The sequence below is a fragment of the Agelaius phoeniceus genome, chromosome 31 (assembly GCF_051311805.1).
Source record: "Agelaius phoeniceus isolate bAgePho1 chromosome 31, bAgePho1.hap1, whole genome shotgun sequence".
In the NCBI taxonomy this organism is placed as follows: domain Eukaryota; kingdom Metazoa; phylum Chordata; class Aves; order Passeriformes; family Icteridae; genus Agelaius; species Agelaius phoeniceus.
This window is the reverse complement of record NC_135295.1, coordinates 920,242-941,003: the sequence shown is the minus strand read 5'-3', so window position 1 is coordinate 941,003 and position 20,762 is coordinate 920,242. Positions and strand designations below refer to the sequence as shown.

Below are 20,762 nucleotides of genomic sequence, written 5' to 3'. Positions count from 1 at the left end.
TACCCGGACGTCCATAACTCTTTGTCTCTATTGTCTCATATTGTCCTAATTAAAATTGCCAAAATTATTATTACTCTAGTTGTATTACTATTTTTATAACCATTTTATTACTATTAAACTTTTAAAATCTTAAAAACAAGTGATTGGCGTTTTTCACAGTGGGGGTGGCAATGTCCTGCCAAACAGGAGCCCTGACCTCACTTTGTCCCTGAGCACATCCCCCATAAAGCTGATCCTCACTGCCTATAGGACTTAATAGATTTTTGCACCAATTAATAAGTGGACAAACACAGCCCCACCATTCCAAGCTCACAAAATCCATATCAGTTTGTCTTCTCCTCTCTTCTGCTGATAGATCTCCAAAAATTCCATTTTAGAGTATAAATGCACCCCTCCATCCAGCAGATCCCTCCATTTCTTTGAGGGGTTGTGCTTCTACCATCATGCCTGGATGGATGGATGATGGATGGATGGATGGATGGATGGATGGATGGATGGATGGATGGATGGATGATGGATGGATGATGGATGGATGGATGGATGGATGGATGGATGATGGATGGATGATGGATGGATGATGGATGATGGATGGATGGATGGATGATGGATGGATGGATGGATGGATGGATGATGGATGGATGATGGATGGATGATGGATGGATGGATGGATGGACGGATGGATGGATGATGGATGGATGGATGGATGGATGGATGGATGGATGGATGAATGATGGATGGATGATGGATGGATGATGGATGGATGGATGGATGGATGGATGGATGGATGGATGGATGAATGATGGATGGATGATGGATGGATGATGGATGGATGGATGGATGGATGGATGGATGGATGATGGATGATGGATGGATGGATGGATGGATGGACGGATGGATGGATGATGGATGGATGGATGATGGATGGACGGATGATGGATGGATGGATGGATGGATGGATGGATGATGGATGGATGGATGGACGGATGGATGGATGATGGATGGATGGATGATGGATGGATGGATGGATGATGGATGGATGATGGATGGATGGATGGATGATGGATAGATGATGGATGATGGATGGATGGATGGACGGATGGATGGATGGATGATGGATGATGGATGGATGATGGATGGATGGATGGATGGATGATGGATGGATGGATGGATGATGGATAGATGATGGATGATGGATGGATGGATGGATGATGGATGGATGGATGGATGATGGATGATGGATGGACGGATGATGGATGGATGGATGATGGATGGATGGATGATGGATGGACGGATGATGGATGGATGGATCCAGCCCCACCAGTGCAGCAGAAGCTGAGAGACACTGGGTGGGGATCATCTGGTCCTCAAGGCACCTGAGTCCTGGTACTCTTGAGTTGGCATCCACCACCCCACGATGGTCCTGACCTACTGATACCCCAGCTCCTTGCTGCCCTGGCTACATCCCTGTTGTGACCCCAGCCTCTCAATGCCCCCAGCCCCATCTCCAGCACCTTGGTGCCACCATCTCCATGTCCACTGTGCCTCCAGCCCCTACACATCCCTGTCCCCAGCCTTTATGGTGTCCCCATTCCCATCCCTGCGGTGCCCCCCACCCCTCGGTGTCCCTCTCCCCACACACGGTGCCCACTCCCCAACCCAGACTCTCAATGTCCCTGTCCCCAGCCCCACAGTGTCCCCAGGGCGGAGATGCAGAACGGACAGACAGCTGGACGCGGGGGAAGTCCCTGCTTCTCCGTTTATTACCAAGCAGCCTTCGTTTAAAAAAAAAAAAAAAACAAACAAAACCAAAACAAAACAAAAACAAAAACACAGACATACAGACAGGCAGAGGCGGCCCGGCGGGGCGGGGGCCGCCCGCCCATGGTTTTTGTTTGGTTCCTGACACCAGAGAGGTTCAAGTAGCCGAAAAAGGTTCAAGTTCACCATAAGGCACTTTAAAGCCATGACGGGAGCAGAGCCCCCCCCCGGCCCCATCGCTCCTGCCGGCACCCCATGGCACACGTGGGGGCCGGGCAGCGCTGGTGGTTGGCAGCGGAGGGGCTGTGGGGGGGAATATATTACATCATTTTTTTAAATATAGATAAAACTCTTATTTGTAGACAAATAGTGCCGGTCCCCTCCACCCCCGGGGAGGCTGCGCCCTGCGGGGGGCATGTGCAAAGGACAGAGGGGTGACCGTGGGGGCCCGGCCACCCCAGGGAAAGGGAGGGGTCCCACAGGGCCAGGGGGATTTCAGAAGGGGAAAAGGGTCCGGGGGGGGCCGGGGCTGCCCCGCACCCGGGTGGGCTCACCCGAATAGTGCAACCAAGAGAAAGCAGCCGGGAGTGCAGGGGCGAGGGGGGCTCGCCGGGGGGGGGGCTGCTCGGAGTGGGGAGGTGGGGACAAGCTATGCACAGCGTAGGGCAGTGCCCCCCTCCACTGGAGAGGATGGGGGGGGCTCTCCCCACCTGGGGGGGGGGGCCTTGGTCCATGGGTGCCCCTGCCCGGTCCTGGCATCCACGAGGGGTTTGGTGGGGGGACATCCAAGTCCCGATCCCCCCATCACGCACCCTGGGCATGACCAGGTGGGCCCGGGCACGGTGGTGGGGGGGGGTGATAGGGGCCCCCCACCCCCTTGTGCAAATCGGCCGAGGGGATTTTCCCCCTTTGCATAACTAGGAATGAACCGTGACGGGAAAAACAGGAACAGAAACCCCAGTGGGCACGGCACAGCTCGGCATGGAACGCCACGACACCTGCCCATCGCATCACCCCTACGCCGTCTCCACCGGCACGGTGCCGTCCGGCTGCGGCCCTTCCTCACCCTCCTGCTCCTCTTCCTCCTCCTCGGGCTGCCCTGGAGCCCAGTAGCGGGCAATGGAGAGGCGCAGCCCCTCCAGGCGCCCGTTGGAGAGGTCGAGGCCCGGGGGCCCGGTGGGCGGCGGCGTTGGTTCGTCGCGGCGGCGGCGGCGCGTCCGCACCTCCAGGCAGTTCTGGCCCTTCAGGTGCCGCTGGAGGTGGTCGTCCTTGGCGAAGGCCTTGTGGCAGAGGTAGCACTCGTAGGGCCGGGCGCCTGTGTGCAGGTGCATGTGGTTCTTCAGGTCGTAGCTGTGCAGGAAGCGGGCGCTGCAGTGCTGGCAGGAGTAGGGCCGCTCACCTGTGTGCTTGCGCATGTGGATCTTCAGTTTGTCGTTCCTGGAGGTGGGACAGACAGGGAGATTTTGGCATTGAGTGGCCAACATGGCATCCAAACACCTGAGGGAGGGCAATGGCGCTGGAAGCCTGAGAGCAGGGATGCTCTGTAGGGCACAGGGCTCTGGATGCGCTGTGGGACACAGGGCTCTGGATGCTCTGGAGGGCACAGGGCTCTGGATGCTCTGCGGGACACAGGGCTCTGGATGCTCTATGGAGCACAGGGCTCTGGATGCTCTGTGGGTACAGGGCTCTGGATGCTCTGCAGGGCACAGGGCTCTGGATGCTCTGCAGGGCACAGGGCTCTGGACCATTGGATGGCTGAGATGCAGCTGGCTGCTGGCAGGGGGATGCTGCTGGCTGCCCCAGGCTGCTCTGGCAGTGCTTACATAGTGCAGAAGACTCTCCTGGACCTGCACCACAGCCATGCCAGGGCTGACAGATGAGGTGCTATGGGTGCCTTGCGTGATCTGGCAGCACTCACAGAGTGCAGAACACCCCACTGACCCGACTTCACCAGCAGCTACAGCAGAGGGGACACCACCAGGGATGTTCCTGGGTACCTCAGGTCAGCCCAGCAGCACTCATGAGGTGCAGAAGGCCCCACAACCCCACTGCACCACAACAGAACTTGCAGGGGGTGCCATGGAGGATGCCACTGGGTACCTGTGTTGGTCCAGAGCACTCATGGGGTGCAGAAGATGCTATGAATGTGCATTGCACTGGCAGGACTGGCAGAGGGGTGCTGTGCAGCGTGCCATCAGTTTGGTCTGGCAGCACTCAGAGGATGCAGAAAACCCCATGAACCCTGTGGCCAGGCCCTGGTAGGACTGGCACAGGGGGGTGGTGCCATAGGGGATGTCATTTGGCACACATCAGGTGGGGAGAGCCTGCCCAGCAGCACTCAGGGGATGCAGGAAACCCCATGAACCTCATCAGGCCTATGGCCAGGCCCTGGTAGGACCAGGGGGGTGCCATAGGGGATGTCATTTGGCAGGGAGAGCCCATCCAGCAGCACTCAGGGGATGCAGAAAACCCCTGGTAGGACTGGCACAGGGCGCTGGTGCCACAGGGGATGTCATTTGGCACACATCAGGTGGGCAGAGCCCATCCAGAGGCACTCACCGTGTGAACCGGACCCCGCAGACCTGGCAGGCAAAGGGTTTCTCGCCCGTGTGCGTGCGCATGTGGCGAGGCAGCTTGCCAGCACCGTGGATGACCTTGTGGCACACGGGGCACTCCTGGGGCATCTGTGAGCGCCTCTTCCTCACCAGCTTGTCGGGGCTGTCCAGCCCGGGCGCCAGCGACTCGTGGTGCAGCGAGCTCAGATACGCCATCAGGTCGGGGTCGATGGCGTCCTCATCAGAAGGTGCCTCCTCAGGGGACAAGGGGGGCTGGTAGGGGAAGGGGAAGGAGTGTGGGGGCAGCTCCTCTTCCTCAGGCAGCTCGAAGCTGTCGTAGGGCAGGGAGAGCCCCTCGGGCAGAGGGGGTGAGGGCAGCTGGGAGGGCGGCTGGGGGCTGCCGGAGCCTTCGGCCTCAGCGGCGGGCGGCTCCTCGGCGGCGTGGTTGTTGAGCTGGGCACCGCGGGCCTGCAGGAACTTGCGGGTCTTCTTGCTGCGGCGCGGGGTGGGGCGGGGGGGCGGCGGGGCAGGCACCTCACCCTCGGGGAGGGTGGAAAAAGCCTCCAGGTAGCGGCGGGCGCGTTCGCAGTCGCCGTCATCGGGGCCGGGTGCCTCCAGCCCGCTGCCCTGCAGGATCTCCACGCAGGCAGCGATGACACAGGGGATCTCCAGCAGCCGGGCAGCGCGCAGCACCTCGCCCATGTTGGCGCTGCTGATGGTCAGCGTGGCCGTGTAAGCGAACTCCAGCAGCGCGCCCAGCGCCTCGGGACCCACAAAGTCCAGCTCGCAGACCTCCTGGCCCGGCCCCGGCCCTGCGAAGAGCTTCTTGAAATAGCGGCTGGAGGCAGCCAGGACGGCACGGTGGGTGCGGTACTCCAGCCCCTGCGTCTTGATGGTGACATCGCAGAGCAGCCCCAGCTGCCGCTGCTCGTTCAGGCAGCTCAGCAGCTCGCTGCTGTGCTCAGGGAAGGGGATGCCGATGAGGTCGTCCTCTGGGCTGGCCATTGTCCTCACCTGCAGGGATAAACCCAGGGATAAGATGGGAAGACCCTGTGGAACTTCAAAACCAGCAAGCACCTTGAAACACACACTCACCCACCGGGTTCACTGACATATAAGCTACTGGTCTGCGTTTTTTGACTGGGGGAACCTTGGAGCAAAACAAAACCTCCAAAAATTAGACCACACCTCTAGACTGAGAGCAACCCCTCAACGCGCTAATAGCACCCAGACCCAATACAATTGATCAATGGACCAAGCTACCCCAGGGATAGCAGCACAATCTCCCCCAAGAGTCCCTATCGACGGGGAGGTTTACAACCTTAATGTTGGATCAGGACATCCCAGTGGTGCAGCCACTACTAAGGGTTCGTTTGTTCAACGATTAACAGTTCTATGTGATCTGAGTTCAGACCAGAGCAATCCAGGTCGGTTTCTATCTATGATGAACTCTTCCCAGTACGAAAGGCCAATACCACAAGCAAGCCTTCGCCTTAAGTAACGAAAAAACAACTAAATTACAAAAGGCTATCACACCACACCACGTCCTGCAGGAAGGACAGGATGCTGCTTGACTGACAGAGGAACAAGCTGGGAGAGAGCGCTTGGAAGAAACACCGCAGCTGGAGCATTGCTGCCATGAAGCCAGGGCACAAGGAACGCTGCCTGTACACGCTGGGTGGCACTGGGGTTTCAGTGGGACATGAACTGGGGCAGGCTTGGGGCCCAGGGTCTGCCTCAGTTCCCTCCATGCTGTGCAGAGGTTGGTGGGTGCAGGCCCCCCACCACAGGCCTCCACACTTCCTCCACTACCACCAGCACCCAGCCGCCCGCGCCGCCACAGCAAAGGGAGAAATCTCAGCGTGGTGCCTTTGAACAGCAGCGAGGTGCAGCGCTTCCTGTGCCAGCCCACCCACAATCCCCCCAGCCCGCTGCCACGGCCCGGCGCAGCCCCTGGCTCCCAGCAGCCCCGTCCTGGGAACACGGGCCTCGCTGGCAGAGGCATGGTGGGCGGGCGAGCGCTGGGAAGAGCACCCTGAGGGCCAGGGGGCCGCCCCGTGGAGCCCAGCTGGGCTGGGAACAGGGGCCACACTTCCTGCCACGGCAGATTAGGATCAGCACCTGTGCCACCGGTTCCTGCCCCCGCTCCTGGTCGGGACTGGGCCCCCTCCCTCCCCCTGTGCCCCAGCCCGGGGCCACTCCTCGCCCAGCCAAGCCCAGCCTGCGCCAGTCAGGCCTTTCCCACGCTGCAGCTGGCAGAGCTTGGCCTCAGCCCTAAACCCAGCACTGCTCACGCTCCCACTGTGGTGCCCATGGTGCACCACCAGGGACACACGTGCAGCCAGCACAGGTGGGAAAGGGGGAGCCCATGACCCTCACAGCCCGCAGGCAGGCTGCAGGCAGCAGTGGCAGCTCCAGGGCTGCAACCACCTATGGCCACAGCGTGCCCAGCTATGGCCCTTGCAGCCAGCCAGGTGACACTGGCACTGCTGGGTGTCAGTGGAATGGGAGCCCAGCATCTGCAGCCTGGGGGAGGCAGAGGCCAGTACCACCTCTCCAGTTGTGCCATGTGGCACCGGCCATGGCCAAGCCGTGCCAGGCAACGCTGAGCCACACCAGGCCCGTCCACCCCAAACCCACCGGGCCGTGCCAAACCACACTGTGCTGGCACTGCTGGGTGTCAGTGGAATGGGAGCCCAGCATCTGCAGCCTGCGGGAGGCAGAGGCCGGTACCACCTCTCGAGCTGTGCCATGGTGGACAGCACCATGCGGCACCGGCCATGGCCAAGCCATGCCAAGCAACGCCGAGCCACGCCAGGCCCACCGGGCCGTGCCAAACCACACTGTGCCGTCGGCAGGCGGGCGTGGGGGACGTGCCCCCTCTTGCCCATGGAGGGGCGGCGCGGGCGACGGCCCCCGGCGCAGGGGCCCATCCCCAAGCCGGCCGCTCCCTGCGCTTGGGCGGCCGCCAGCTGGGGCTGCCTCGGCAGGCAGCTGGGAACGGCCCCGGAGCAACCGGCTGCGGAGCCGCCCCAGCCGCTGCCGAGCAGGCCCGACCGGCAGGGCAGGCGGCAGCCGCCCCTGAAACCGGGAGCCAGCAGTGCCGACCGCCTGGGATGCTGGCGCCAGCAGCCGTGGCCAAGCCCCCCTGGCTGGCAGGAGCCCATCCCGGCACTGGTTGAGGTCCCCTCTGCCTGCCGAGGTGGGGGTGATCGGATTAGGGGTGATTAAACCATCAGGGCCCCCGGAGCCAACAGGCAGTGACAGCCCCCGGTGGGATTAGGCAGGATTAGCTGCAGGGGCAGGATTAAGCAGGGGGGTAAGTATCCCATGCCACAGCTTGGGCAGCTGGAGAGGGGTGACAGGGATGGGGCACCTGCCATGGGTGGGCCAGAGCCCCACGGACCCCCAGGACTGCCACAGGCAATAGTCACAGGATGGGGTGGCACTGTGTCCTCCAACACTGCCTCCCCCAGTGATGGCACCAGCACAGCCTCCCTTCTGCCCTGGTGCCCACAGCACCCCACGAGAAACCTGGGCACAGGGCACTCGCAAGGCTGATGGCACCCACTGGCACGTGCCTTTGGGGGTGTCTGGGCACAGGGCAGCAGCTGAGACCCCGTCACGTCCCAGCAGGTGGCACGGTGCTCTGAGCGACGGGCACCGGCCTCACCACGTCCCAGCGCACACGGACACAGCCTCAGAGCTGCCAGTGTCACACAAATCACCAGCGGAGCTCTGCTAAGGCAGCCGGGACCCCGGTGAGCAGCCACGGGGCTCGGTGCCACCAGACAGAGCTGCAGGGCTGGGGCAGGGTGGGGGCGAGGTGGCGGCGGCAGGAGGGGGATTTTCCATCGCACCAAACCGCCCCCTTTACGGCTCCTTTGCTGACACCCCCACCCCCCCGCACATCCTCCTCACTGGAGCGAAGAAGTCACATGCTGAGCGGGTGCTGCCGTCGAGGAGATCACCGCAGTGATAAGGAAATGGCAGAGGATGAGGTGTGAGGGGACAGGAGCCGCCCCCGGGCCCCCAGCATTCCCGGGCTGCTCCCGGAGGTGATGGCTGGGAGGGCACAGGTGGTGATGCCCATGGCCTCGCCATGCCAGAGCTTCCTCGGTTACCTCAGTGCTGTGGCTGGGCACATTTTGGCTGAAGTGAGGAAAGGAAAGGAAAGGGGGAGTTGCTCCCCGTGTTGAGCTGGCTCCCATGCAGGGCGGGTGGCAGCAGGAACAATGTCTGCCCGGGTCACCCTGACATCCATCCCTCTGCCAGCCCAGGCTGCCTGGGACAACCACGGCGAGGCTCCACCCATGGGCCAGCTCCTCTGTGAGAGGGGTCCAGCCACCCAGGCAGGGCCGTGGGCAGCGGGCTGGGGTCCCTGCAGTGCCCCTCCTGCGTGTGTGCCATGCCACCAAGCAGGGATGGCACCCCGGGTGAGGGCACAGTGCACTGGGCCCGGCTTGGGGACGGTGGGAGGTGGAAAGGGGTGTCCAGTGGGGATCTCCCGACATGGAGATCGGGGAAGGAGAGCAGAGGTCCCAGGAAGCACAGTCCCCACCCCGGGCTGCTGCCGAGTGCCCCTGCTTTCGGTCACAAGAGTCACAAATGCTGTCGAGGGACTTCACAGCCCCATGGGGAGAATGAGTCACCCCGGAAGGGGAGCGCAGCGCGGAGTCGCCCTGGCCCCTCGCCCCGTGGGGCCCCTCACCCTTTGGGATCCAGGATGTGGACCCAGGGGTCCGGGCTGGGCAAGCCCCCCACCCTGCAGCAGCTGAAGCCAACTGGGAGCAGCAGCGGCCCTGGTGCCGATGGCCACGGTGTGGATGGAGGGTGGTGTGGCTGCAGGGCTGGGGCTGTGCAGCCCCTCTGTCTGCCCAGCAGGGAAGGTGGTGGCCGGGGTCTGGCTCAGCTGGTGACCCTGTAGCAAGCACATGCCGAGGGTCCCATTGCTGGAGGAAGTGGGGAGAGCAGCAGTGCTCTTTGAAAGAAGAAAAGAACAAGTAGAGACAAAAGGAAATGGTTTGGAGATGAAAGAGGATAAACAGTCCCCCACCCCATAGCACTGAGAGTGAGCCCCATGGCACTGCTCAGGCCCCCTGGCACTGGCCAGCTCACCCAGAGCTCCCAGGGACATTAGAGACCAGCACTGAGAGGGGGCTGAGCGCCGTGGCCCGGGGCTGCCTCAGTGCCCAGCCAGCACTGCACCTGGGGCCTGTGCCAGCCTGGCACAACAGCTGCCACGGAGGCTGGGCACAGGGCATCCCTGCTGCGGTGGAGCAGGACTGGTGGTGTTGCCAGAGCCGCTCCTGGCATCTGTGGCAAGGACAAGAAGCAAAGTCCCCCATGCTGCCCACCCGGCCTGCTGGCACTGTGCTGGCATCCTGGTCCCCTCCTGCCGCCAAAACCTACCCCACTGCCACATCCAGCTGCCTGGCATTGCCACTCTAGGGTGTGGGCCCTGCTCTGCCAAACCAAAGTGACCCAGATCTCGCCACTCGTCCCATCCCACCCCATCCCATCAGCAGTGAGGGTGGTGTGGGGCTCAGGCAACGCCAACGTCCCACAGCCTGCTGGGGCTGAGGCAGCTGGCCCAGATCTCCCAGTGCCCGGTGCCACATTGGGTCCCCACCACCCTGGCAGCTCCTGCACCACAGCAGCAGCGCTGGCAGGGTGGGAGTGTGGCTCACCTGCCCCGTGTCCCGGCGTGGCTCCGCGCTGCGTGGCGGCCCCGCTGGCGGCCCGCGAGTGGCAGGGAGGGGAAGGCAGGGGCAGGGTGCTGGTGCTGTGTGAACTTGGCCCCGCTCCCCGCTGCACTTGAGCTCAGGATCCCACCTCAAAAGGAGTCGACGCCCACACCCCGGGTCACGCACCTCCCAGCCCCGCTTCCCAGAACACACACGGCATTAACTCTTTGCGGCCAGTGCTGCGCCGTGGGGCGCCAACCCGGAACCGGGCAGGGGGCATCCCCTGGCCCACTCCCACGGGAGAAAATCCCCAGCGCTGCCAGGACAGGCAGCCGTACCTTGAGCACGCCTTCCCCGCCACTAACACCGTCTCCAAGGCGTCTGCCCCTGCCCCCCCGTGCCGTGGCACATCACACAGGCCCTCCTCACCTTCTCGTGTGCCCCAAGGCAGGGCGCTGGGTGCTCGCCACTGGCCATGGCCAGCCCAGCCGGGCTGCCAGGGTGCCTGTGCTCGGCGGCAGCAGGGCAGGGCTGGGTGCAGCATGCTGCAGCCTGCCCGGCCAGCCCTGGAGCCACCCCCCGGTCCTATGGATTCCTGTCCTGCTCTCCCCTTGGAGCAGGTTCCCGAGATCCCCATGGGGAATGTGGGAAGGAGCGACGGCCCAGCTGGGCTGTGCTGCCTGATCCCCTCCACTCCCTGGGCAGGGGCACTCGTGGGCTCCCCAGGCCAGGCTGCACATTCATGCAATGCCCCCATAATTACACCCTCTGTGTCCCCAGCTAAACAGCAATTAGCAGCCCGGAGAGCTCGCCCCACACCCCACCACCAGCACCAGCACCCGCCCAGGCAACCCACGCCACACCAGTCAGGGGCACCGGCACTGTGGCACCCTGGCATGGCCCAGCAGGCTCCAGAGCTGGGGATGTCTGCAGCAGGCCAGGCAGAAAGGGGAAGAGCCCCACAGCAAAGCAGGGGGACAGCAAAGGGCCCAGCCCCAGCAGTGCTGACGGAAGGAGCTGGGTTGTGCAAGAGCCCCTGGGCAGGCAGTGGAGACGGGCAGAGGGGCATCCCCAGTGTGCCCTCCATGGTATCCTGCTGTGCCATCACTGTGGGCCCCGTGCTGGGCAGGAGCCAGCTGTGGAGCCACAGGAGTGCCTGGAGTGCAGGCAGCACACAGCCAGCACAGGGTTGTGGGCAGCACTGCCCAGCACTCTGCTCCAGGGTGCCCCAGTGGGGGGCACAAAACAGGGCACAGCCCTGGACAACATCCATGAGAGGGAGGGAGGACAGGAGGGAAGGAGGAGGGCTGTGGCACCTGCTGCCAACCCTTCCCCTGCCCTTTGTTCCCCATAAAGGAGGGGAATGGCGCCAGTCCCCCCTGGCCCAGGTGTGCCAGGTGCTAAGGGCGGGAGATAAGGTGGGCGAGGCGGGCAGGGAGGGGCACGGCACGGCATGGGCACGCAGCCCTGAGTCAGGGTTCCTACTGGTGGCCAGGATGGGGTGAGTCACCGTGGCCCCCCCACCCTGGGGGTGTTGCAACCACCCGGGCGCTGGCCACAAACTGCTGCTCGCCCTGGCTGGGGGGCATCGGGCTGAGGGGGCAGCTGGGGAGGTGCTGGCCTTTGGGGAAGATGGGCTAACCTCCATGTGTCCGTCCATCCATCCATCCATCCGCTCCACCCCTGCCTTGGCCAGTGGCATCCTGACCAGTGTCACCAGTGAGGGGACATGGCCTCATCCCAGCTCCTCTTCCAATGGCACGATGGGCAAGCCCATCTCCTGCATCACATCCTGACACAGAGCAGCACCCTGACCTGCCAGGGCATGGCATGGCATGGCCACATGCTTGCCCAGGACAGATGTGGCCTCTGTGTGTCACCTCTGGCCTAGGAAGGAAGGAGGGAAGGAAGGAGGGAAGGAGGGAAGGAAGGAGGGAAGGAGGGAAGGAGGGAAGGAAGGAAGGAAGGAAGGAAGGAAGGAAGGAAGGAAGGAAGGAAGGAAGGAAGGAAGGAAGGAAGGAAGGAAGGAAGGAAGGAAGGAAGGAAGGAAGGAAGGAAGGAAGGAAGGAAGGAAGGAAGGAAGGAAGGAAGGAAGGAAGGAAGGAAGGAAGGAAGGAAGGAAGGAAGGCTCTGCCAGCCCCAGCAGCCTGGGACAGGCAGGCTCACCTACCACTGGGCCTGCTGGCTGGCCCCAGGGTGAGCTGGCTCTGGAGCTGCTGGCCCCGCAGCACAGTCACGGGAACCCCTTGGAGGGCAGCCAGACCCCCTGGGTCCCACTGTGCTGCACAGCCCGAGGGGCCCCCCCCAGCTGGTGGCACCTCCTCCTCACAGCACCTCGGGGACTGAGCATCACCAGTGGCACAGGCTGTGCCCCCAGCGCTCCATCCTGGCACCAGGGTGGCGCTGGTCCCGGTGGGGTCACCTGGCAAGGACAGTGCCAGCCCACAGCCCCCCCTCCACACCCTCCAAAATAGCCCGGCTTCCGCCCCCACGGCAGCTGCCTGCTGCCAGCTCCCCGCTGCCCACGGCTGATCCCAGGGAGGGAAGGGGGGCAGGAGATTCTAATCCCCCCCCCCAGCCCCCCCCGAGCCCACACAGCACCGACAGCCAGGCCGTGCCCGCCACAGCCACGCCAACCCACAGAGTGGCACCGAGGAGACCCCAGGCAGCCCTGCAGCAAGGGGAGGGCAATGCCCCAGGGCTCTGCAGGGCAGCAGGCATGGGCAGCCTCTGTGGAGCCCCTCTGTCCCCAGGGCCCACCGTGATATCCACACCACAGCAGCTGCCTTGTGCCACCCCAGCAGGGCACGAGGGGCTCGGTTTCCTTGGTTCCCTTTCTCTTCCTTGCAGTGGGGCTGGCAATCCCCCTGTCCACCCTTGCTATGGCTCCAAGTCCTGTGCCCTGATGGTTGCCCAGGGGAGGGGAATCAAAGCAAAACTGCTGGGGTGTCACTGTACCCAACGAATGGCAGCCAGCACAGCCACATTCTCCACCCTGCTGGTGTTCAGTTTCAGCAGTGCCTGGCACCCACCTTGCCCGGGACCCCGAGCCTGGCAGCAGGACCCCCTTACCCACTCCCCACTCCAACTGCTGCCCACGGGGCCGGGGGACATGACAGAGACAGCTGGGCAGAGTGGAGCACACAGTGCAACCGAGGCTGCCGGGAGAGGCCAGAGCTCGCCTGACCTACTTCTCCTTCCGCATCACCTGCTTTCATTTTCCCTCACCCGGGCTGGTCCCCCTGCCTGCCCAGGGCTCCATCAAGTCATGCCAGAAGCTCTGGGGATACAAATCACCCGGGCACCATGGCTCCCACTGCACCATCCTGCATGTCAACCGACCTGCCCAGCCCTGGGCACAGGCTGTGCCCGGGTGCACTGAAGGTCATCGGCCACAGCCCCGGCACCACCACCTCCCTCCCCTGCCTGCATGGCTACCCAAGCGCCATCTTCCTGGCACGAAGCGAGTTTGACGGGTCTCAGCCCAGCCCCTCACCAGGTCCTCTGACCGCCCTGGGGCTTGCTGGGGTGTGGACATGCAGCTCTCGGGGCATGTCAGGGACGCCGGTGCTGCCACGGGGAGCCAGGCGGGCGCCAATCCTCCAGACGGGGCGGCCGCTCCCACCGGCACCCTGCCTGCTCCCGCCGTGGAGTTACCATGGGAAGGCAGCGCTGGTGGCGCAGGGGGAGCGCAGGCTCCCGGGGGCTCCCGCCAGCAGCCCACACGCTGCCAGGAGAGATTTCTCCCTGGTTTCATCATCCGCTGCCTGCCCTGAAGGAGAAGTTCCTGCTTCACGCACGGGGCAGCAGCCGCCCCTCGAGGGCTGGGGTGCAGCGGGGGCCGCGCTGGGGCCGCAGCCCCGCCGTGCCCCTCCCGCCCCCGTGTGCTCGGGCCTGTCCCGTTCGTGCCACGTGTGCACTGAGGGTGCACGGCAGCAGCTGGCAGAGCCGCGCTGCCACAGCCCCGGGCTCAGCACCGCAGCGCTGGGGACAGCCCGCGCCTGGGCAGGGGGGCTCGGAGGGTCCCCAGGACCTGACACGGGTGTGCCCCCCCGGCACACAGCTGTCACCTCCGCACCCATCCCCGGCACAGACACTCCTAGCCCTGCTGCCCCACTCTCTCTGCTGTGCCAGAGTTTCCCCTTCTCCATGCGCCCACTTTTAAGTTTCCGAGCTCAGTCCCTCCCTCCCAGCACCAGCATCACCACCGAAGCCTTGAGCGGCCGCAGCTGCCTCGTTCCCCCGGCAGTGCCCCCGGCAGTGCCCCCGGCGGTACCGGGGATCCCGGGCTGACCCCGTTCCTGCCAACCCGGCTGTGGTGGGGGAAACCGAGGCACGGTGCGACTCACCCCGCGACAAAACCGGCGCTGTGTCCCCTCGCCAAGTGAACGCAGCCACGGATCGAGGGCGGCTGTGGCCCAAGACGTGGATCTGCTCCGGCGGGAGGGTAAATACCGCACCCCGCCCCGGGCAAACAGCGGCCGGGGGCAGCCAGCCAGGGGGACGAGGACAGGTACGGCAGGGCTGGGCGCACGGGGCAGAGTCCACCGGTGCTTGGCAGGTGCTACCATGACACCGATCCCGGGGGACCACTGCACAGCCGAGAAGAGGCACCCACTGCTGCTGCCCACTGTGCCAGGGCCGGGGCTCACCAGCGTGGCACAGCGTGCTGGGACACTGGGATACCTTCCAACTCTACCAATATGGGTGCAGAAGGGGCTCTCCGAGTTGCCTTCCTCCTGCAACGGTGCCGTCCCCATCCGGTGCGCCAGGCATGCCGCCAAGCTGCTCACCAGGTTGGGAAGGGGGGGTGGCAGCACGCAGTCACCCGTGGGACCCCGGCTGAATGGAGCAGCACCGCAACAGGACCACAGCGGAACCTTGGCAGCCGCCCCGGCACGCAGCGGGGACCTGCCGATGTCACAGATTTCCCGCAGCCCCGTGCGCAGGGACCGGGAACGGCCCACGAGTGACACCCCCCGCCCCACGGGCGACGTGTCCACCGGCTCCGGCGGCGGGCGGGGACAGAGGGGCCGTGCGGCGATCGCGTGCCAACCGTGCCCACCCGCTGCCCGCAGCATCCCGAATCAGCGCGACTCACCGCAACCGGGCGGCAAAAAGCGGTCGCCGCACCGGTCCCCGTCCCGATCCCGCTGCCGGTGGGTCGGTACCTCCGCGCAAGCCCCGCCGGTGGGTCTGTCCGCTCCCACCCACTGCCGCTCACCTGCGCACCCCGCCCGAGCCACAGACCGGTCCCGGAGCCACGGCCCCGCCTCCGCCTTCACCTGCCGCCGCCGCGCCCCGCCCGCCCCCCGGCCACTGCTGCCGCCGCCGCCGCCGCCGCCGCCGCCGCCGCCGGGGCTCCAGGAAGCGCCCGCCCCCACCTCCTCATTGGGCAGCGCGCCGGCGGTCACGCGTCCCATTGGTGGAATGCCCCGCCCATCAGCCCCGCCCCACCCCCCCCTCGGGAGGGCGGGGGTCTTGCGGGCCCGCGGGACCGGGGCGCGCGGGTGGGGGGCGGCTGAGTCAGAGGCGGTTAACGGGATCGGGCGGGGGTCGGGCCCCGGCCCGGGCAGGAGAGCACGGGACGGCCCCGCTGCGGCCCCCACCGGCGCCGAGTGCGGTGCCAGGCGCCGAACGCGCCCCGCCCGCTGCGGCCGCCGAGTGCCGGGGCCGGCACGGCACTGCCCGCTCCGCCCCGCGGACACGGGGGGGGCGGGGAACCGGGCATGGAGGTGGCGGGGGGGGGGGGTGTAAGAACCGAGAAGTGTGCACCGAGGGAGAGTTTAGAGTGCCGGGCACGGGAAACCGTGCGTAGGGTGAGGTACGGAGGGTGGAAAGCCGAGCTCGGGGAACCGGGCACCGAGGAGCGGGCACCGGGATACTGGAGCGGCGGGCACGGGGGGATGGAGAGCTGGACACGGAGAACGTGGCACGGCGGGGAGCGGCGCAGGGAGCAGCCCCCGGTTCTCGGCGGCGCTGGAGCGGGGCGCGGCGGCCCCCAGCGGGGTGGCTCCTCCGCAGGTGCCTGGGCGCGGGCCCCGCGCAACCTGTTTGGCCGCTGCCGGCTCACAGGGAGGCAGCGGCGGCCCCGGGGCTCACCTCGGCTCACCCCGGCCCCCCCGCGCCTGGCTCCGAGCGCGGCCACTGCCCGGCGCTAGCGGAAAGTGTGAGGAGCCACCGCCGCTCCGGGGCTGCCAAGGCAAACACGGCCCCGCGCAGACGTTATGTCAGTGGGCGGGGGGGGCCGCGCCGGGGCACAGAACGGGACCCCCACCCCTTCGCCAGGCCCCGGTACCGGGCACCTGCCGCCGCGCCTCGCCCAGCCGCCCTCTTCGCTCCCCTCGGCTCCGTCCCGCTGACCGTGCACCTGCATCCCCGTCCGGGGTACCGGCCCGCCAGGCTCGGGGCTTCCGCGGGGCGGAGGGGGGAACCCGCAGAACAACCTCACCCTCCGCGCGGCTGCCACCGACCCCCGGCTCCATCGTTCCCCGCCCGTCCCCTCGGGCCACGGTTCGCCGTCGCCGCTGCGCTCTGCCACTGCCCGCGGCTGTGCTCCCGGTGATTCTTCTCTCCCTGCTTCCCCCGAGGCGATGCCGACGGTGCGGTCGCACTCACCTCTCCCGGCGGGGGCCAAGAGCGGGGCCGGGCGGGGGCCGCGGGCTCAGCCGGGCCGGCGGCGTGGCAGGAAGGACCGGGTGGTCATCGCGGCCCGCGGCAGCCGCCTGCAGAGGGCACTGCTGGCTCCCGGAGCCGAGCCCCGTGGGCGGCACCGATACGCGGAGGGACACGGGGGTCTCTTGGTGCCGGTGGCACCGTTTATTTAGGTTAAAAACAGCAGACACGACTCGGGCAATCCGGGATCCCCTCGGCTGCACTTGCTCGGGGCTTCCCCCATGCTGCCAGAACGGCTGAAGGAGCCCCCGGGCCTCGGACCTAGGTTGGGTAACCCTGACCCGGTCCCCACCCCAGGGGTGCTCACCTGCCCTCCCCATTGCACCTGCCCTGCACCTATCCAGATATTCTAACCTGCCCCACACCTATCCAGATATTCTAACCTACCCCACACCTATCCAGATGTTCATACCTGTCTCACACCTATCCAGATGCTCTAACCTGCCCTGCACCTATCCAGATGTTCTAATCTACTCCACACCCATCCAGATGCTCTAACCTGCCCCACACCTACCCAGATGTTCATACCTGCCCCACACCTATCCAGATGTTCATACCTGCCTCACACCTATCCAGATATTTTAACCTGCCCCACACCTATCCAGATGCTCTAACCTGCTCCACACCTATCCAGATGTTCTGACCTGCCCCACACCTATCCAGATGCTCTAATCTGCCCCACACCTATCCAGATGTTCTAACCTGCCCCACGCTCCAGCTGTGCTCACCTGCCCTACCTCCCCCCCAGCTGTACCAGTTCACTCCCATTCCCCTTGCCTGCAGTGACACCTAGGCCCACAGCTTCCCCTTCCTCCTCGCTCCCTCTCACCTCTCTTCTCTCCTGCTCCCCCTGTCCCCACGGGCTCTGGCTGCCACCCCCCAGGCCTGGTCCTGACAATGGGGACTCCTGCCTCATGCTCTGCTTTTTTTACAAAAATAGATAAATTAATATAAACTTAAACATTAAAATAATAATTATATTAAAAAAAAAAAAGATATTAAATAGTGCCCTGTGTCACTGAGAGCCCCATGGCTGGGGGAAGCAGGTGCTGGCAAGGTGGTGAACCATGCAAGAGGGGCACTGAGGCAGAAAGTCCCCAGAGCCAGGATGATCCTGCTGCAACACAGCCCTGGAAGACAAAGGCTGAGGAACAGTAGAAGGGCCCCCCAGTTTGTGAACCTGCTTTGGGGGAGCTCCCTGGCACCCCCCCCCCACCAACCCCAGCCTCAGCGTGGCTGGTTCAGCAGGACCTCAAGCCAGCACGGGCAGGAGGTGATGAACTGCCGGGAGTAGCAGGGTCCCCAACCCTTGGCAAAGCTGATGCGGATACTGTGGGGATCACAGGGCCCCTCCCCAGGCAGCTGCCAGCCCCCTCTGCCCCCTGCCCACTCATAATCGAACACCTTTGCCGAGTAGCCGGGCAGCACCTTGAGGACAGGCAGCCCGCAGGCGCCGGGGGGGCTCAGGGTGGGCGAGCTGACGAAGATGGGGTGCTCGCTGCGGTTGTAGGCCCACACCCCCCCCGGCTCCTGGCTCAGCTGCAGCCCCCGGCCGATCTTGCCCCGGGCCCGGCGCACGGCGCAGCTGCGGTAGGCGGCGGGCAGCTGGGCCAGGCAGAAGCCGCTGCCCCGGGGCAGCTCGCAGAAAACGTTCACCGAGGCCTCGTGCACGGCGTAGAGGCGGCCCACGCGCGTCCGGTACTCCCAGTAAGCCAGTTTGCACCAACAGCCGTCCTTGATGGTGCTCCACGAGAGACTGGTGTCTGGCAAGGGGAGAGCAGGGCTGTCAGCAGCAGGATGTGACTGAGCCAAGCAGCTGGAAGGGCCGAGGGGAGTGGGCACAGAGGGTGTGTGAGGACAGACAGATGGACGTGGTGCATCAGGGATGCCTCAGTGCAGAGTCCTGCGCTGGGTGTGAGCCTCTGGAGCTGTTCCCAGTCCCCGAGTACGGTGGTGAAGGGCTGGGGGAGGGCTGTCGGGGGGGGGTTGGTCCCTGAGTGCAGGGGAAGGTGGGGCAGTGGCAGCTGGTGGCCTTGGTGGCCAGCAGCCAGGCGGGAGCTGGGGCTGTGTGCGTCAAGGCACATTGTGTGTGTCCCCATAGGCAGCGCTTCCTCCAGCAGGGAGCCTGGTGCTGCCAAAAATAACAGGAGCTTCAGTGGCGGGGGGGCGTCTGGGCCCAGACCGCTCCCCCAGCAGGAACCCCTCATCCCCTGTCGGAGTCTTTTCCTCCTGCTGGGAGTGACTGCTGGCTCCATTCCCTGATTTTCATGTTCTGTCCTCTCCAATCTCTGCTTCTGACTCAGGGGTTCAGCCCTGCCCAGTGCCCTCCTGCCTGCTGGGTGTGGCAGAGGGCTGTGCCCTGTGTGTCTCCCAGCGTGCTGGGCGCATCTTACCGCACCAGTCCCCACCGTCGTAGCTGAACTCCATGAGCTGGGGCTCATCTGGCCAGGAGGGACCACAGGATGCCTTCAAGTAGGGGGGTGGTGGGGTTTCTGCAGAGGAGAGAGAAGGAAAGAGGAGGCTGGGAGTGCATCCTGCCCACTGGAGCCCTGAGGCAGCCCCAGAGAGCAGGGGTCAGAGCCTGGGTGGGCGAGGCAGCCTCCAGTGTTGCCACCAGCACTCACCAGGTACAGCCAGGCGGCTGAAGTGATGGGGGTTGCAGCACAGCCCAGCCAAGTCCCCACAGGCTCCCTGGCCCCCAGCACAGTAGCAGAGGTGCTTGAGCTCATGGGACTGGTGGAGGTCAGGCCAGCGGAAGAGGCGGCAGAGCAGGACTTGAGGGGGGAGTCCCTGCTTGACCCCTCGTGGGTCCCCCCGTGGTGCCAAAACGCAGCCAGACTCCCAGGCGCCCCTGCTCTCCACCACCTGCACCAGCAGCTCCAGCTCCTCATCCTTCAGCTTCTTGAAGAGGGCATGCACCGCTGGTTTGAGGGCAGCGGGGCCATCCTCGGGGCTGGCTGCTGCACAGCGCTGCCGCCACAGCCTCCGCACCAGCCCAGCACGGCGCGATCGGAACATGCGGTGGTCGTGGGGACCACCTGCAGGATGGAGACAGGCATCACCCCCCGTGCCCTCTGAGAGCTGTGGCTCCGGGGGGTCCCAATGGGGACCCTGTGCATCTCTCCCCGTGTCCACCCAGGTCCCTGGCAGGGCTGCTTTGCCTGGATTTGCTGCTGTCATCCCCACCTCATGCGGGCACGGTGCCGCTTTAAGGCATCCCCAAGGTCACATCAGACAGGAGCCCAAAAACAACCCTCACCGCTGGGGAACCTGCCTGTGCTCCTGCCCACAGCACCCACCCGCACCCTCTCACCCCCCTGTCTGTCATGGGGCTGGGAAAGGGGTCCCTGCAGAGGAGGGTCTCACTCACAGTGGGTGGTGGAGGTGGGTGAGAGGCTCCAGGGCACCGCATGGGGCTGTGCTCTCGGGGCGGCCGGCACTGCTCTGCCCGTCACGCGTCACTGCCTGGACTTTTTCCTGTGCTGGGACGCTCTCTCCCCTCCCCCGGACCTTCCCGTTTGGGGAATTCATTGATTTCCCTCATCCCAGCCAGCCCTGGGGCTGAGCCACCGCCAGGGCCACCACGTCAGGGCTACCACACCAGGACATGGCACAAGATGTGTGGGCTGCAGTGGTCAGGGATGCCCAGCACCGTGCTACCAAGGCAGCCAGGAGCCCAGAGAGCACCACAGACACCAGTGCACAACCACAGGGCAGGGTCCAGCTGAGAGCTGATCTGGGCAGGGGACACCACAAGGCAGAGTCTTTGCAGACCCCATCCCTACTCATGTCCTCAGAGGGATCATTACAAGGACCACCTAAGCCCCTCGTGGCATCTTGGGCAAGGGTTTCTGCTGCCCCTCAGATGTTGACCTGGCTGGGGCCCCCCCGCGGGCAGTGGGTGAGGGTGGGAGCCTGCTCCACAACAAAGGAGCTAATGTAAACGGGACCCTTATCCCGCGCCGGGCCAGGCTTCCTGCTCCTGACTTCCCGCCGAGATAAGGGAGGCCACGCTGGCGCCAGCGCTGCTGCCGAGGACGGGGCATGCAGAGCTTCCCCTGTGCTGGGGCCAGGCAGCAGCACAGGC

The 20,762-nt window shown here is 64.8% G+C and overlaps 2 protein-coding genes across 4 annotated transcripts; both read right to left on the bottom strand.

The window, feature by feature from the left end:
- Nucleotides 1-1,754: 1,754 nt before the first annotated feature.
- ZBTB7B (zinc finger and BTB domain containing 7B) lies at nucleotides 1,755-16,762 on the bottom strand. 3 transcript variants are annotated; one of them, XM_077192178.1, is made up of 3 exons: nucleotides 16,619-16,762; nucleotides 4,318-5,327; nucleotides 1,755-3,195 (listed from the first exon to the last, which is right to left on the bottom strand). In XM_077192178.1, exons 2-3 carry the CDS (start codon nucleotides 5,316-5,318, stop codon nucleotides 2,775-2,777), a joined length of 1,422 nt encoding a protein of 473 aa, XP_077048293.1. In that variant the 5' UTR covers nucleotides 5,319-5,327; nucleotides 16,619-16,762; the 3' UTR covers nucleotides 1,755-2,774. The 3 variants fall into 3 exon arrangements, with proteins under 3 accessions (XP_077048293.1, XP_077048292.1, XP_054507229.2); XM_077192177.1 differs by lacking the exon at nucleotides 16,619-16,762 and adding an exon at nucleotides 15,225-15,370; XM_054651254.2 differs by lacking the exon at nucleotides 16,619-16,762 and adding an exon at nucleotides 10,004-11,893.
- A 33-nt stretch (nucleotides 16,763-16,795) lies between these two features.
- On the bottom strand, nucleotides 16,796-20,467 carry LOC129132222 (mothers against decapentaplegic homolog 6-like). Its single transcript, XM_054651255.2, has 4 exons — nucleotides 20,046-20,467; nucleotides 19,300-19,713; nucleotides 19,069-19,167; nucleotides 16,796-18,438 (listed from the first exon to the last, which is right to left on the bottom strand). The coding sequence occupies exons 2-4, from the start codon at nucleotides 19,691-19,693 to the stop codon at nucleotides 17,903-17,905; spliced, it is 1,029 nt and encodes a 342-aa protein (XP_054507230.1). The 5' UTR covers nucleotides 19,694-19,713; nucleotides 20,046-20,467; the 3' UTR covers nucleotides 16,796-17,902.
- Between the last annotated feature and the right edge of the window lie 295 nt (nucleotides 20,468-20,762).